The sequence below is a fragment of the Coturnix japonica genome, chromosome 11 (genome assembly GCF_054131305.1).
Source record: "Coturnix japonica strain WE chromosome 11, WE-NBRP24, whole genome shotgun sequence".
Taxonomy (NCBI): Eukaryota; Metazoa; Chordata; class Aves; order Galliformes; family Phasianidae; genus Coturnix; species Coturnix japonica.
The window spans coordinates 18,954,517-18,970,872 of record NC_140673.1 but is presented as its reverse complement, the minus strand read 5'-3'; the positions used below and the strand labels follow the sequence as shown (position 1 = coordinate 18,970,872).

The 16,356-nt window shown below is 36.9% G+C and overlaps 1 protein-coding gene across 4 annotated transcripts in view; it reads right to left on the bottom strand.

Annotated features, from left to right (window-relative positions):
• PIGK (phosphatidylinositol glycan anchor biosynthesis class K) overlaps window positions 1-16,356 on the bottom strand; it is a 136,065-nt gene that overhangs the window by 34,174 nt on the left and 85,535 nt on the right. For all 4 annotated transcript variants that reach the window (XM_085511540.1, XM_085511541.1, XM_015870255.3 and 1 more), the window contains one exon: window positions 11,042-11,214. In XM_085511540.1, coding sequence (XP_085367666.1) covers window positions 11,042-11,214 — 173 coding nt within the window. The remainder of the gene's footprint in view (window positions 1-11,041; window positions 11,215-16,356) is intronic.

The following is a 16,356-nucleotide window of genomic DNA, read 5'->3' as shown; positions in this document are numbered from 1 at the left end:
ATGGAAATGACCAATACAAGAGTAAGCAACAGCTCTTCACCCTGCTTCCCTCTTTTTGTTGAGATGAGCTTGGTTTGACCAAACCTGCTTCTTCTGCCCATCCAATCAGCTCTCAGGGCAGATTCTCACAACCCATCCATTCCACATTCTCAGGCAGCTACAGAACTGCTCAATATGTAACGTAGGTCTCTAATTAGCCTCCTTAGTGTACTTCTTCAGCTGCCATAACTCTGGGCCACGCACTTAGGCATACTTAATAAATGGTAAGAACCAAGTTAGCAAGGGAGTTTTTATCTGCCTTAGAACACTGATGCAGCTGCAGAGTTTGGAAACTGCAACAGAGTTGAAAACTAGAATAATCTACATTTAATACTTCTGTCCTCTTAAGCATTATAAAAAATAATAGCAAAATATATGAAGGATTTACAAACTAAGAAAGTTACTACATCAAAGAATACAGCACTAAGAGATTTTGCATTAGTTTGAGGATGGGTTGCATTCAATATTCATTTTCCCAAAGAGTTCATCTTTTTGTCTATGGATAGGAAGATGATCCTTCGTTTCAGCTTTTAAAAACAAAAACAGTTTATGTTTTTTGACTAAGCAACATGTAAATTGCTGTAATTTCTGATTATAGACTTCATGACTTGCTCCTCTCTTGCTTTTTCTTTTTTCCAGTTCTGTTTGAAAAGAATCATACCCAGAAATTATACTTTTATTTCACAAAGACAGCTATTAATGAGAATAAATAACATTTTACAATTTCCTTCACTTCATTCCTGTAATTTTTTTCATCTTAAATTTCTAGTTAATTAAGTTTTATTATATAAATATTCTTTTGTACAGTTCTGATTGCATTTAGCAAAATAATCTGATCACCAGATGAGCACAGTAGGCACAAAAGGCATTAATACATTAATTAATTCCTGTTTCAATTTACATTACACCATCTTTACTGAGACTTCAGTTTGCCATGGTGTGCAGGTTGCATATTCAATTGGCACATTAAAAGAAAACAGGATTTCCTCTGTAGGTGGGATTTCATTTAAAACAATACCCTTATTAGCCATAGTTTCTGTAGCTTTTTCTCTTACATTTAAGCTAGACAGAGGCAATGGTCACATTGAGATTATGTCTGTTCCATACCGGCATTTTTGAATACAATCATTTATATGTAAAATGAGCTTCCCCCTACCATCGCCCTTTTTCCCCCTACTCTCAGTATATCTTGTAATGGACAGCTATTTTAGTCTTCATTTCACATCTAGAGAAAGACAGAAGAAACAGCTGGAAACCAGTAAGAGACAATTATCTAGAAATATTTACAAACTCAACCAACTACCCCTTGGGTGACATACTATCACAAATAAATTCCATGTCAGACTACTAATCACTATTATTCTAATACACCTTTTGCATCTGTTATTACCTGCCATAAAACTCGTGTATGCATACACAAGTTCAACACAGTGATAATGATAATCTCTTAAGATCTGCACTGTAATTTAAAATGTTTTATATTTAGAATTAGATGATTTAACAACAGTCATAATTTGGCACATAATTACCAAATGACTCGTCTACTCCCTCTTGGTGTTAAAGAAATAATTATGTTTGCATAAAACCCTGATAGTCCAATGCAATACAGATTTTGTGACTAACAGAAGTCCTCTGTTAGCAGAACATGTACCCCAACACCACAATTTATCCCCACTCCATCAACAGACTGTAAGCATGTCGCTCTCCATGGCCTTTCTGCAGTCACCAGGGTTATTGCAAACTTCAAGAACAGTAACAGGGAAAGCTGTTTGCAAGGTGCTTCCCAGATGTTTGCTCATCAGAAACTCAACAATTATACATAATAAAATACAACAACTAAACATATAATACATTAGAGTGACCACTAACCTAAGCCACCTCAAATACACGGCATGGAAATTCTACCTGCCACAGCTAGAGCACTTCTTTCTTCTTTCCTTCCTAAATTACTTAATACAGTTGCAGATTCCTATGGAAGTTACTATTTTTCAGTAGTACCATTAGATTCAGAAACCATGTGGAAATACACTGTTTTGAGAGATTTTTTCCATCTAATCATGTTTTTTTGTGCCTATACTTTTACTTCTAAATAGTTACAGTACAGCGTGAATTTATCCATTTTACAGACACATCCATTCATGAAGACATTTATAAAAGCTCCTAATCATCTAATAACATAGAAGTCAGCTTAGAATATTTTGTAATAAATTTTCCTTTAGTAAAACTGTATCAGAGGGAAACCACACACAAAGAAAAACAAAGTAGGGCACTATTTGACAGCTAAGGAAGCAAGAGAGGTTATGTCCTCTATAGCTGAGATGCAGAGCAGTTTCACTTAGTGGCTGTTCTGCTCCAATTCCCCAGATAAAATTTAGACCTACAGCAAGCGGTCTTCATTCCTATTTTATTCTAGCGGGTAGCCATGGTTCAGACTCTTAAGTAACCAAAAGGAAAAAAATAAAGCCAGTCAGTGGGGAACTATAAAGTTTAAATATTATGTTATAGTTATATTGAGATAAACCTTTTAATAACTACTAGGTTCATTATTCTCTTTTCAGAAACTGAGTCATAAACTGCTAAAAATGTAAAGATGTAGCTTTTATCCTACCATTTCAAACAGAAAAATATTAAAATTTTAGAGCAGCTAAAACATGCTTATGGCAACATGTCTCATTTGCAGGTAACAAAGGACCAGAAACCATGCAGGAATACAAGTAAATCTGATTTTTATCTCATCCAAATTATTTAATATAATTACAATACACTATACAGTATCCCACTTGTAAAATTTAAACAGCTACAGTGGAGTTACAGGAAAAAACATACCCTCATATGCTTCTTTCACACAGTTTACACTTAAATCTTTTCTATTGCATTGAAAATCTGTCCACTCCTATCCTTCAGAGCACTGTGTTGTGCAAAAGGAAATCTAGACGTATAATCTGCAAGGCAGATTTTTCCCTGGTTTCGGAAAGCTTTTGCCAGCAGAACTATAGCCCTGGACTGTAGTTCCAGGAAGTCAGCCACGGCGAAAAGATTGGCATGTCACAACCCTCATCCTCCTGTCCTCTTAAGAGCCCATATGGGCTCTGCACAAACTGCAAAGCAAGGAGCAGCAGCCAGCAGGATGCCTTTGGCTGCTCTGGGTAGCTAAGCTAGTGACTCCTAGCCATGGACTGGCTCTGCCCTCTCCATGATACAACGCCCTCAGCAGGGAGTACAAAGACCATCTGCTCGCTCCTTGCATATAATCTCTTTCCCTGCGAGGGCAGCAGCTATGCTGCGCCAGTGGAGTATAAATTATACAGACTAACTAACTATCTGGAACCAGCTGGACCACAGAAAACATGCATTTGAGTTGTTTATTCTGATAGCCAATTTGCCTATTCCAAGCAGAATAAACAAGCCCAGCACTGGCTTAGGAACATGTGATGCCCCACAACAATAAATGCACTTTCAGCAGTGGTTAACTTGATGGAGCTATTCAGATTCCTAGTCAAGGAATCTTAGGAGTTGGAAGGGACCTCTGGAGATCTCCAAGTCCAACCCATTGCTAAAGCGAGTCCCACAAAGTTGCACAGGAAAGTGTTCAGGCATGTTTTTAATATCTTCAGAGGAGGCACCACAGCCTCTCCAGGCTGCCTATTCCAGTTCTCTGGCACCCTCAAAATAAAGAAGTTTTTCTTCATGTTCACGGAACCTTCTTGTGTTCCAGTTTGTGCCTGTTGCGCCTTCTCCTGTTGCTGTGTGCCACTGAAATGAGCCTGGCCCCATCCACTTGACACCCACCCTTTAAATATTTATTAGCATTAATAAGATCCCCTCTCTGCTTTTCCAGGCCGAACATTCCCAAGTATCCCAGCCCTTCCTCATAAGAGGCCCCTCATCATCTTTGTGGCCCTGTTAAATGTAACATTAAATATGAACTTAAGCTTTTTGCAGAATAAGAAGTAGCCCACTGTCACAAAGTACCCTTCCACACACCGTTTGAAACTGCCCGAGTCCAAACATTTGTCATCCACCATCTGTCACCGGAAAACCAATAATCTAATTCTTCAACATTTACAAAAGTATATTAAAATGACGAACACCATAGTGAAAACATACACTTAGTCAAGATAAAGACTGTAATCTGTTGAAGATTATTCTTAGAGATTAGCAAAAAAATTTGTTACCCTTCAGAGTGTCTGAAAATGTATCAACCGATAGCCTACATTATTCCATCCTTTCCTCTGTATCTGGTCCCTGCAGGATTGATTTTTTTGTACCTTTCACATAGCAATATACAAGAAATTACATGGAAAATATTACTATAAAATTGAAACTCTGCTAACGGGTGTCAGGAGGATGGTGCAACACTGTTAAGTGTTTTGATTTCTAATCAAGCATTCTCTCAATATTGGAACAAATTTGTATGTCAGCCAGACTTCAGCACCAATTTTTTTTTTACCAGTAGGAATAGAAACTTAAAATAGCTATCATGTAATTCAAAGAGCTTACACTAAAGCGCCTGTGAATATCAATGCTCAGCATTTATTCCTCCCTTCCCCACAGTAAAGAAAAATCCAGTCTCCACTGCATTCTTGTCCTCTGTTGGAAACTACTGGAATGAAGTTCAGTTTGAATACACAGGGGGCAGGAAGGGGACACCCTGCCCTTCCATTTCCTCCCAAATCCTAATCTCTTTCAGCTACCAAAATATTATTTAGGTGACACTTCATTCTCACTAATTCTCTATCATTTCACATTGTGAAAGTGGAATTCCCCAGATAATGTAGGTCAGTTCAATTTATATTTTTGGAAATCTATCAAAAACCTAGTAATTTCAGTTTGCAATCAGAATACATTAGTTCTGTTGATGACACAGGAACATACTGCCTTCAACCGTACTAATTCCGATACTGTATTACAAAGTAGGAATATGAGTGTAAACAAACATGCACAGTAGGATCTTCCAGCTCACTCTATGAAAGAGAAATCCCGCCTGTCTTTATGTTCCAAACTGGAACCAACCTCTGGACAGAAGAGTAAAGGGTTTTCAGTTCTTTTTCAATATTATGTGAAGTTGTGTCCAGTTTAGTCTTGCCCTTTTAATAGCACCTGGCACAACAAAGACAGGCATCAGCATTCTATGAAAGCTGAACATCCACAATTACTACCGAATAGTAACTGGAGCCCACAGAATTGAGTTAGCTAGGATCCAAAAGAATACTACATCATATCCAGTCTCTCAATAGCAAATGCTCCAACTACCTTTGTATCTCACATTCCTCCTGCTGTATATTTTTTTCAGGACATGCAAAACCCTTTGCTACGTTTCATTACTTTTTGTTCATTCCTCCTACAGCTTACCAACATCTATCCTTCAAGCAATTACAGTCCACTGCCTTTGAAAAAAGCCGAATAAATTCTATTCTGCAGTAAGTTTTTTAGTTACAGCACATTTTTTTTCCTGTAAGATCAATCTTGCTACACAGTTAATATTCTGCTGTCCAACAGATTTCATACAATAATCTTAACAGTAGCTTGAGCACTTTGGTAGACATATTCAGCATCTGTCGTTCCTCCTCCCACACTCTGTATAGATTTCTGATACCCCTGACCAAGCATATAAAACAATATCACTTTGTAAAGTAAAATTAAAGGGTGCTCAGCAAGCCATCTGCAAACCTACTTCTTATATGATCAGATCTCCTTTTGTAATAACCTCCAGTTTTCTTTCCATCCTTTGATGCAATTGTGGCTTCCCTTCTCTCTCCTTGCCTGAAATTTCCAGTTGTCTATTCAAACAGCTAACGACTGAAAAGAGATGCCTAGTAATAATGCAATGCTGCTTTTGGATGCCAGCTCTTCTTCTCCTCCCACAACATACATCTATGCTTTTCCTTTCTTTTTTGTGTTTGTTGTTTTTTTTTTCTCCACTGAAGATCTAAAGCTCCCAGAAAGTCTTCTGTGAAGTGTAACTTCTTTGAGTGTAACAGAGTCTTCAGAAATAAGTAGTGCAGAGAAACTTCTTACTATCAAACAGATCATCTTGCAGCTTACTGAGATCAATAATAGGACTTCAAGGACTTAAGTAAGAAATTTAACAGCCCTATGGCAAAAACTTTAGTCCACCAAACACCTGATTTGAGAAAAGTATCTCCTATTGGAAGGGCTGGGAATTGCAGATAGAGATCATTTTACGGTCTTTTAGCCATCAGTTATATAAATGTGTTGTGAAGGCAAAATGCCCCTTCCTCCCCCACAGCTTTGGACAAGATATAAATTTTCAGTGGCAGAAATCTCTGGCCATCTGGAAGGTAATCCCTCAGGCACTCAAAAAGCAAGTGTAAGCTTTTTCACAATATCAAAACAGAGAAAGACTAAGAGCTCCTGCATATGCTTTAATACCACATTAAAAAAAAAAAAAAAAAAAAGCAATGTTATTTGAGCCCTGGAGACTTAATTGTTATGTGCCCAGATTCATTTCTGGGGCATAAACAACGCTAGCATATGCTTGGCCACTAAATTCCAAAGACATAACAGTCCCATAATCATGGTTTCAAGATGCCTCTTTGCTTTTCCCCCCCTTTTTTTTTTCTACTCCCTTGAAATTTTCTTCTGAAATCCCAAAAAAAAAAAAAAAAAAAAAGTACACAACAAACATTATGCATAAAAAAAGATCAACAGTTGCTCTGGTATTTTTGATATGAAGATGATATTAATAATAATAACTAATGTAATTTTATTGAAATGAAAATACTGTCTCAAATTAAAAAAAATACATACATGGAAATACTTTCTGGTCAGGTACAGGACAAACATTGCAGGTGACTGCATGGTATTCCTGAGTGACAAAATATAGAACACAACTATAGAAGTACCTCCTAGAATAGACATCAATTTGAATTTTGTGAGTGGACACCAAAGCAAGAAAATCAAATAATGATCTCCATATAAAGAGCACTAGAAAGTCTAAAGAGCACTCTAGGGGACTAGAATTAGAAAGAAGCCCACTCAACTGTAACAATAATAGCAAGTAAAGATCACACAAGGGAGAAAAGGTGAAGAAATATTGAGGAAGAAAATAAACAAGAATGCTATGTAAGAAGATGTAAAAAGGAATAGATGAACAATGAAAAATAATCTAGGCTGAAGATCCTGTAATTCCTAGATATTCTCAGCTATTTAGATTGTTAAAATCTGCTAAATTTGCTGAAGGACTCCTTGAAAATCTGACATGCAACAAATTTAGTCATTACCTGTCCAGTACCTGAAACTATTATAATACATAAGTCAATTTGCAGATGAAAGTCACTTACAATGAACAAGTCTGAAGTTAACACTATTACTATTACGTACTTATCCTTTATCTAAGTGACCTCTGTGGGGCATTCACAGTACACAGCACCTCTGCAGACCAACAGTTTTCTTGTGTGTATCAATGCCTATTTAAACTGTACGTACGTAGGTTAAGCAGAGTAGTATTCAACTGAAAATGCACAAAATAATCATAGCAAAGCCTAGTAGTAATAATTAAAGCTTTGTCACTCAAGAAATACAAGATGCCCTATAAACTCCTCTCAAGGTAGCAGGGGAAAATACATCCAAGATCAAAGAAAACTTGAGTCAAGGTACAGTCTCGCAAGAAAACGTATTTTCTTATGAAAAACAAAAATCTCTGGCAAAAATTACCATCAAAAATAATTTTAAAAGAGTAAAAGTAAAATCTATTACTCAGCTCTACTTTTTATTGCTAAACAGGGAGCACAATAAACAAGCACAATATTTTTGTGCTTTTCAGGTTTTCCCAACACAATTTATAGTTAGAGTTCCTTCTGATATTGGTACTCATCCTTATTTATTTTATAGCCCTGCAACACCAGTGTAAATGTATTCTACCATATACCACACTATGGAGGTCGCCATTCTGTCAGACTGCCCCTCTGCTGCCATCTGTTGCACAGCAGTAAAGTGTAACGGGATAAAGGTGGGAAGGTTCAACCTCAGCTCCTCTACTGCCATGCCACCAACGGCCACCTCTGATTTCACAGACCAAAATAATAAAATAGGAAGCATTATTTATGGAGCAGCCTTTCCATAGAATTTCTTCCACTGTTGCCACTGCAGTCATCTTACCTTGAATGCATCTTTTACACTAGCAAACACAGTACAGTGTGTACATGCATGTACATATATACACATAATACACATACATTTACCTTTTCACAGCCAAGAAGAGAAAAAAATAAATGTATTTACAAAATACTTTAAGAAATACAGCAGTAATATTTAACTACCCATTATTTTTTCAAACTCCCTAAATTAGTTGTAGGCTATTAAAGCACTTCTGGATTTAAAACATCCACAATTATGAATTCATTTTGTTATAATGGTAAGGCATTAAGGGAAAGTATGCTACATGCATAACTGATGAGCTTGTTTCATATGTGATGTTCAACGAGTGTAAAATAAAAACAGAGCCTCTCCAGAATTTACTCTGAATAATTATTCAACTCCTCCTTCCTTTCCTCATCTAATTTCACTCTAAAGCTGACCGAATAAAGGGGAAAAAAAAACCAACCCATCCCCAAGCTGCTGCCATCCCGGCACAGCCCGGCTGCCTTAGCGCTGCTGCCACCTCCCGGCACCCACCCGCTTCTGCAAGCACCCAGTCAGAAATTAACGGCCATCTCCAAACAAACTGAGGCACTTGGTTAAAAATTAACGGTGATCTCTGAACATACACAGCCTCTGCTATTTTAGGAAAAGTCCACTGCATCTACCGGCCAAAACAAATTACCTATCTGTTCACAAACCAATTACTCACAATTATTCTCCATCACACAAGCACCGGTCCTAAGCCAAGTGGCTTAGTTAAAACTCTTCAGCTTTAGGACAACAGCCCCTGCGAGCAGTGTACAATTCAGCTCAGCACAACTAATAAATCTGAAGCCCAAGCCTCAAAAGCAATGAAACTAGGATGGTTTTATATGATGCTGCCTGGAAGAAATCTGAAGTGAACATAGCTTAGACTGAAACTACTATGAAAAAAGGAAACAGCATGGGATTCCTTCAGCTCAAGGAAACTCCTAAGGCCACACTGGGATTAACAGAGCTGGTATCAGTATCAGACACCAACACTGACCTTGCAAAGCAGGAACTGCTTGTGCTGAGCTCACAGTAAGACACTCTGCAAAGGAATTGCTAAAGAACTGTGCAGCAAAACAAATGAGTTCTGTCGGAAAGATTTGGCAAAGTCACAACACTGAGTTAAGTGAAACCTTGCACTGTCTGTAAATAGCACAATTCCAAGGCACGGTCATATCTCACAACAGCATCTTCTCTACCCATTATCTATATAGTCAGCAGTTTTGTTTGGTTGTGTTTAAAACAATCTGCTTAGCTGCATACATTGACCCTTGCAACTTTATAACAGACACAATTCCAATCTAACACTGACCAGATCAGAGCTGGGGTCCCTACTTTGCTTCCCTGTTTTTCTCCTTAACACAAACATTTTGCAGCACTCTACTGCCACCAATATGCAAGAAAAGAGGGAAAAAGCTTGAAACAGAGAAAATGATTCAGGAAAGAAGGAATGAAAGAGAACACATCAAATGTTAAGAATAAAGTAACACTGCTAAATGTCTTATCAACAAAAATGTAACAAATACAATTCAGAACAAGGAAAAAGATTCAAAACTCTGCACAGATTTTCTCAGAATAAGATCAGCGCACACAGATTTACAGTGATCTCTGTAACAAATCAACATTTCTATTAGGTGGTGGCACAGATTTCTGTATCACACTTCCCTGGCAAATTCGTGCATCTATTCTAAGACAGTTTCCTAAGGAGTGCAAGTTCAATTCTATGCAACTTTTCTGCTCTTCACAAAGGCTTTTAGAAACACTATTAAGGTATTATTCTGGTAGGTAACACAGTAAGCTTACAAAAAGTTCACTTAATATCAGTATACTAAAAGCAAAATAACATTCAATTAGTATAAAAAGAAATGTGTCACACTCTTAGATTTTAGATCTGAAATAAAGAAGTCTAAAACCTGAATCTCCTTTACATTTTCCATAAACTTGAATCCCATGTTTCTAAATTATAAAATACACTGGCCTTAGTGTAGGATAGTATTAATTTCCAGGACTAAGCTACTATTATCTCTAAAATTAATGAAACTGATATCCACTAACAACTGAGTGATAGTAAATTCATATATATTCATATACATAGTATTCATATAAATTTATGAGTTGAAAAATATTGCACTCCTGTTTAGAGTGTACTATTTTTTCTTTCTTCCCTGCTAGAGCAAAGTATTGTGAAAGCTAAAAGATGCATCAGAAATGGCAGCAAAATGCCAAATACACTGCTGTACAAACACATCCTCCTTTACATGTTTCCAATAGGTGGCAACAGAATACCAAAAATACAAAGGAGTTTATAATTCCTTCTTCATCCACAAAGAAACAGAATCCCTCTACCCACAAACTTAGACCAGCAATGTTATTCATGTAAATAATTACATCTCTGCAACTGAAGTTCTCTGGACAGCTAAAGCCGAAAGCCATAGAATTTGCAGAACAGAAACCAAGCATTTATTAAGAAAACAGTTTTAATGAAACAACCCATGCTTTGAAATCAGAGCTTACCCGAAGAAGTAAACTACTATAAAAAGGAATTTAAATGTCTCTGCACATTAAACCATCAAGGAAGAAAGAAAATTTCAGACTACTCTCTCTGTTGATGATATCCACACCTTGGGGTCTTTGAAGCATTTACTTGTAAGATGGGATGAGGGAGTGGGAATTCTTTTTTTTTTTTTTTTTTTTTTTAAACAGAACACTTCCAGCTGACAAACCTCAGTTTTATTATTAATAACAGTCCATACTGACCCCTTGGTCCTTTCATGGAAAACAGTTCTTCCCTTGATAGTTATAAGGCAGTTTTGTATCTGTTGAACAAAGTTAAATAATATACTAGATATAATAAATAATGACTACTCACTCGCTTTCAAAGCCAGCTAAATTACGGTCCAAAGAAATTGTCTCTGTTGTAATTTCCACTTTTCTTACGCTGCCAAAGAAGTCTGTTATTAGAACATTCTGAGGGTCTCGCTGGAAGAGATCAGTTCGATGCCCAGGAGTGGAAACACACAAACTTTTTGGACAGACCTGAAACTGAAAACAAATATGGGAAGTCGTATCATGTCCTTCAATGATCAATTGTTTCTACAGGTACTTTCCAAAATGAAATTACTATAAGATCAAGACAAATAACATACATACATTTTGGCACAAGCTCCACAGCCAAAAAAAAAGTGACTGAAATAAAACATTAAAAAGCATAAACAAATAACTTTAATCCTCACAGCTCTCAGTATGAATGTAGAAAAGCTTTTGTGGAAGCCAACTACAACTGACTGATTAAATGTGAAAATGCATTTCTGAATACAGAATCACCAACACTGCTGTATCTTCCAAAAAGCAGAAGATGGTATAAATTCTTCATGCTTACTGAAGGGAGGCAGGCAGGTTTCACAAGCCATGGCAAGTAGCTGGCTGTGAAGGCTTTAAAATTGAATCAAGAATTTAAATTTTTACCAGAGAAAAAACCAAACACTCCTTATCCTTATTTCTGGTTTACAGCCTATGAATTAATATTCAATGAGGATCTTAAAGTATCAAAGATGTACTATGCACATTAAGTTCACAGAGACACAGCTAATTTGTAGGTGTTACAGCTGTCTACTTCACTATTAATTTTACATACCTATTAGCAGTTCCACTACCTCCAGCACAAACTCTGACTATGGGAAGGCAAAACCAGCACTAACAAACTGGTTTAAACAGACTCATTTTCTGCAAACTTATCTTTATACCGAATAAAGTAGATATACCGATGACAGATTAGTTGCAATACTTAAAATATGACTAAGTAGCATTCCTATTAAGCAGTAAAATTGTTACAAATCCAGAAGTTATTCAAGGCAAAACCAATGGATTTTGGACTTGGGGATTTTTGCACAGGTCTACCACATAGCCCACAGAAGTCTCTAGCATTTTCCATCCCGACAGATTCCTTATTCCAGGGTATTTCACACAGTATATAATTAGTAACATTAGCCAACTTTAGCACAGGACTACCAAGGACAGTCATTTTCCAGAAATGACATTTTTCCAAGTGACTTTTACAAACAGGTCCATTAGTTACACAGTGTAGAACTCGTACCTCTGATTCTGTCATGATTCAGCTGGTTGCACTCTCAGGGCAGAACCACAGGTCCTAGTTACCTCAGTTTGGATGCAGCTTCAATTATCCCAGATACTGACTGATAAAACCGATAAGTTTCAGTTCTGTAACTCCTAGCAGAAATTCCTTGCCCAGCCTGACACAAAATACACAGGTTTGTACAGCTCTTTTTAGGACAGCAGAACCCTTCTCTTAAAAAGTTTCTCAGAGAGAAAGCAATGTACCTGGTTCCACTAAAGACAGATTCTGTCCCACTGTTCCTCCCTTTTGCACCTACTACAACTTCTTTTATACCTGGTCTTACAGACTAAGCTTGTAAATCCAGGGAGGCTTCAGCTCACCTTAACCTTCACCCTAACCAATGGATACTAGTGCACAGATCCACTGAGCTGCTTTTCAGTGATTCCCACTTATATTGTTGGCAGAGTATCACATCCGCTGAACATGACCTTTGTTATCCTCCATGCAAGGTGGAAATGAACCAGACTGACCAGCATCATGCTTCCTGTACATACAGAAGACACTTGCCAGGGCACATAAACATTAATTTCACCAAAAGACAATACATTCTCTCCAACTTGCTCCAACTAAGGTATTATATTTGTGCCCTATCTCCAAAGTAAGCTACATAAGCTAAATGTTTCTTTTGATCCCTCTATTTGATACATTAATCTATGCTGCAGCTATATTTTTATGTCAGGGTACCAGCTAGAAAGGCTACAAAACACTGTAAGAACCACAATGCTTTTATATTCTTGTACTGTTAACACCAGAATAAGAATATCTGATGAGAACGAATGACTCAACAAATTATGAATGATCTTTCAATGCAGCTGCCTTCTATCAGCCCCAAACAGACTCCCAACAGCAAGTCAAAGGTTTATTGATCATACGCAACCATTGCAAATAGCTTCAAAGACATCAAAGAAAGAGCTGCTTCGCAATTCTGCTTTATGTTAGCTACTAAAGGCACGAGCACAGTGCTTTTTTTTATCTCAGGGCCCACTGAACTTCTGCCTTGTTGGTCACAGCAAATACTTCCATTTCCTTCCTAAAACACAGACTTCAAAAACATCTTTCTTGCCCTCAACAAATGCATTTTAAGAGTGAGATCTGAACAAATCATTGCAGTAAACATGTACAGAGAAGGGATTTAATCAGTGTTCTTCAAAGCTTTCAGTTCCCCTTCACTGGACTGAGCTGGGAGAATATCACATGTACAGACTGCACGACATTGCAGAACAGCTCCATCCTCATGGGCAGAATGAATCTCATCAAATGCCCACCTCAGCAGAAAAAACTACAAGCACAGGTTTACCTGTAAAGCTGACCGAGCACTGAAACAACCTATCAGAGGAATACTTCTATGCTTTCATAGACAATTCTGGACCTAAAAACCCAAACAAACCACATCTCTAAGCAGAATTACAACAGCCAGTAAACAAAAGCATGCAGGATATCATATCAGATGATCATTTACCTAAGTTTAACTCAATGGACACACTAAATAGCTTGTTTTTCAGCCACTTATTTCTGCTTACTTTATAACATGCCACTCTAACACACTGTTACCATCCTTTGACTCTTGAAGGAGGGCATCACCAGCCTCACCAATTGTTCCTGCACCTGGAATTGCTCACATTTCTTCCACCTGTCTCTTGTAACTCTCAAGAAAGCACTACAGGATGATAAAAAGCTCATGGCATTTTAAAACAAATTTAAAAATGAACAAAAAATTATTAAAGAGTAAAACAATGCTCTGTAAGTTTATAATTTACAAGTAGATTGAATACTTCAAAAGCAAGCAGTCTACAGGTCAAAGCTAGCATATTTATAATTGCGTTTCATAATCTACCTTGATTCATTTCAAACGTAAACTACTTTTGGACAGCAAGATACAGACACAGATGGCAATTCTTCCACCTAAACTACAACAATTTTGTTAATAAAAGTCACTCAAATAAATCAGAGCTGTCATTTTGATGGAGAAAATCTGCTACCTTCCATGCTATTTTCCAGATTGGAAAAAAAGCTTAAAATATCATTACATAAAACAACTGGTGTCCCTCGTAGATTTTCTATACATAATTGACTACTCCTTAAAAACCTATTAGAAAGCATGAATTCTGAAGCATACCAGCACCCTGCAGTGTGCTTCTGTTCTTTGTGGCAGTCAAAACCCAAATACAGCTAAACTCCAAATTTATCCTCCTGGGTGGTAGAGTTCCAGATCACATATGAACATTCAGAAGATAATTGTGCTTCTTGCTGAAATACAATATTTGCTAATAGAGAAAGAACTGAAAGCAGATATCCTGAGATCCTGTTTTGTTCAACTTACATACATTTTCTTTTTAAACTCTCTTTAAGTGAAATTAATTATAACGTGTATTAAATATATTAGCATTAACACAGAGGACAGAACTAATGGCTCTAGCATTATGTAATACCGAGCATCACTGAAAAGAGAGGAAAATATCTTTCTCCAATTAAAAAAAAAAAATGCATTTAGATACAGTTTTTGGTAGGAAAAGAAAAAATAACATCTTATAATACAAGATGGAAAAAATAGATCAAATATCATTGCAAAAATATCGCTCAGTAAGCAGAAGAAAAGCTGTACAGATTAATTAGCATGCATGTACAGATTAATCAGCAAAGCCTAGTGACTCTGACTTATTAACTCTGCCATAACTGTTCCTATTTTGGGTTAATTTTCTACTCAAAGCTGTTTTGTGCTGGGATGATATAATTGGTTACACCAAGTGTAATGTAAAGGTCTCTCTTCTAAGCTGTAAGAATACACGCACATGTTCCAAAACAACTGCATCAGACCTGAAAGTGGTGTAGGGAACCTGCTTTGGCAGGGGGGTTGGATTTTATGATCTCTAGAGGTCCCTTCCAACCCCTAAAATTCTGTGATTCTGTGAAAGCATGAAACAGATACCACATCCAACTGTTTGTAACCTGTCCCACAACAAATGTGTAAAGGTTCTGAGAAAAAGAGGATTTCATTACTAACAAACCAACTACCTAGTACCTGTGTGAAAAAAAAGGTCTGCAAGGCAATTAGATCCCAGCAGACCAGCACTTTAATAACTAAGGTCTTTAAAGGAGAAAAAAAAACAAAACAAGAAACTGGCTAAATGAAACATTTCTTAACGCACTGATGTTTCCAAAGTCTTGATTTTTTCTTGCCACATTTTAAGTTATTTTATGACCTCATATAGAATGTATTTGAAACTGATTTTCAAAGTTTGAATGTGTGACACATTAGTTTTTACTTTTTTGGAACTGCAATCAAACTGAAAATCAGTCATCTGCACAGCTTTTTGCTATCCCCTTAGCAACACAGATGGAGCAGGTGGGAAGTAGGTGGAGGAAAGATGCCTCATTCTTCACAGGAATGCGACATCCAAACCTTAGGTGGATGTGAAGTGAAACTTTCTAAACAGTGGCTGGAGGAAATTGCATAGGTGATGTGATGGGCACTATGTAACAAATACAGAGCACTTCTGAAAGAGTAGATATCAGTCACAGAAGATAGGTTAACAACTACAGATTAGCTATGAGCAATAGCAAACCACTTAGTATACTGTCTGGACTTTGCAAGCGTCAATATTAAAAATCGGGCTTGTATAAGCATTAGCTCTTTGTTCTTAATCCAGAACAATTCTAACAGCATATTTCAGTGCCAAAGCATTATCTATAAGTATCCTATAACACAGTCGCTGAAATATATGTATATCATTATTCAATACTTTTTCAAACCATCTCATATAATTGGTTCTGTTCCCTCCCCTTCCCAGAGCAGCAATAAGGAAATTCATGCAGTGATGTCTCACACATTGTAAGTAATTTATCAGTGTAAATTTCCATAGGTCTTCCTACTTATTTAGCACACAACGTAAAACAAAAAATGCAAAGCAAAACTTTTAGATATCTTCTCAAAAGAGCCCCAAATGTAAACTACTTGGCCACCTAAACATTTTCTACACTGTTGGCAATACCTGAACTAAAAATCTTTTTTTTTTTTTAATATCAATTCATTTTTTGTCTACAAAACAGAA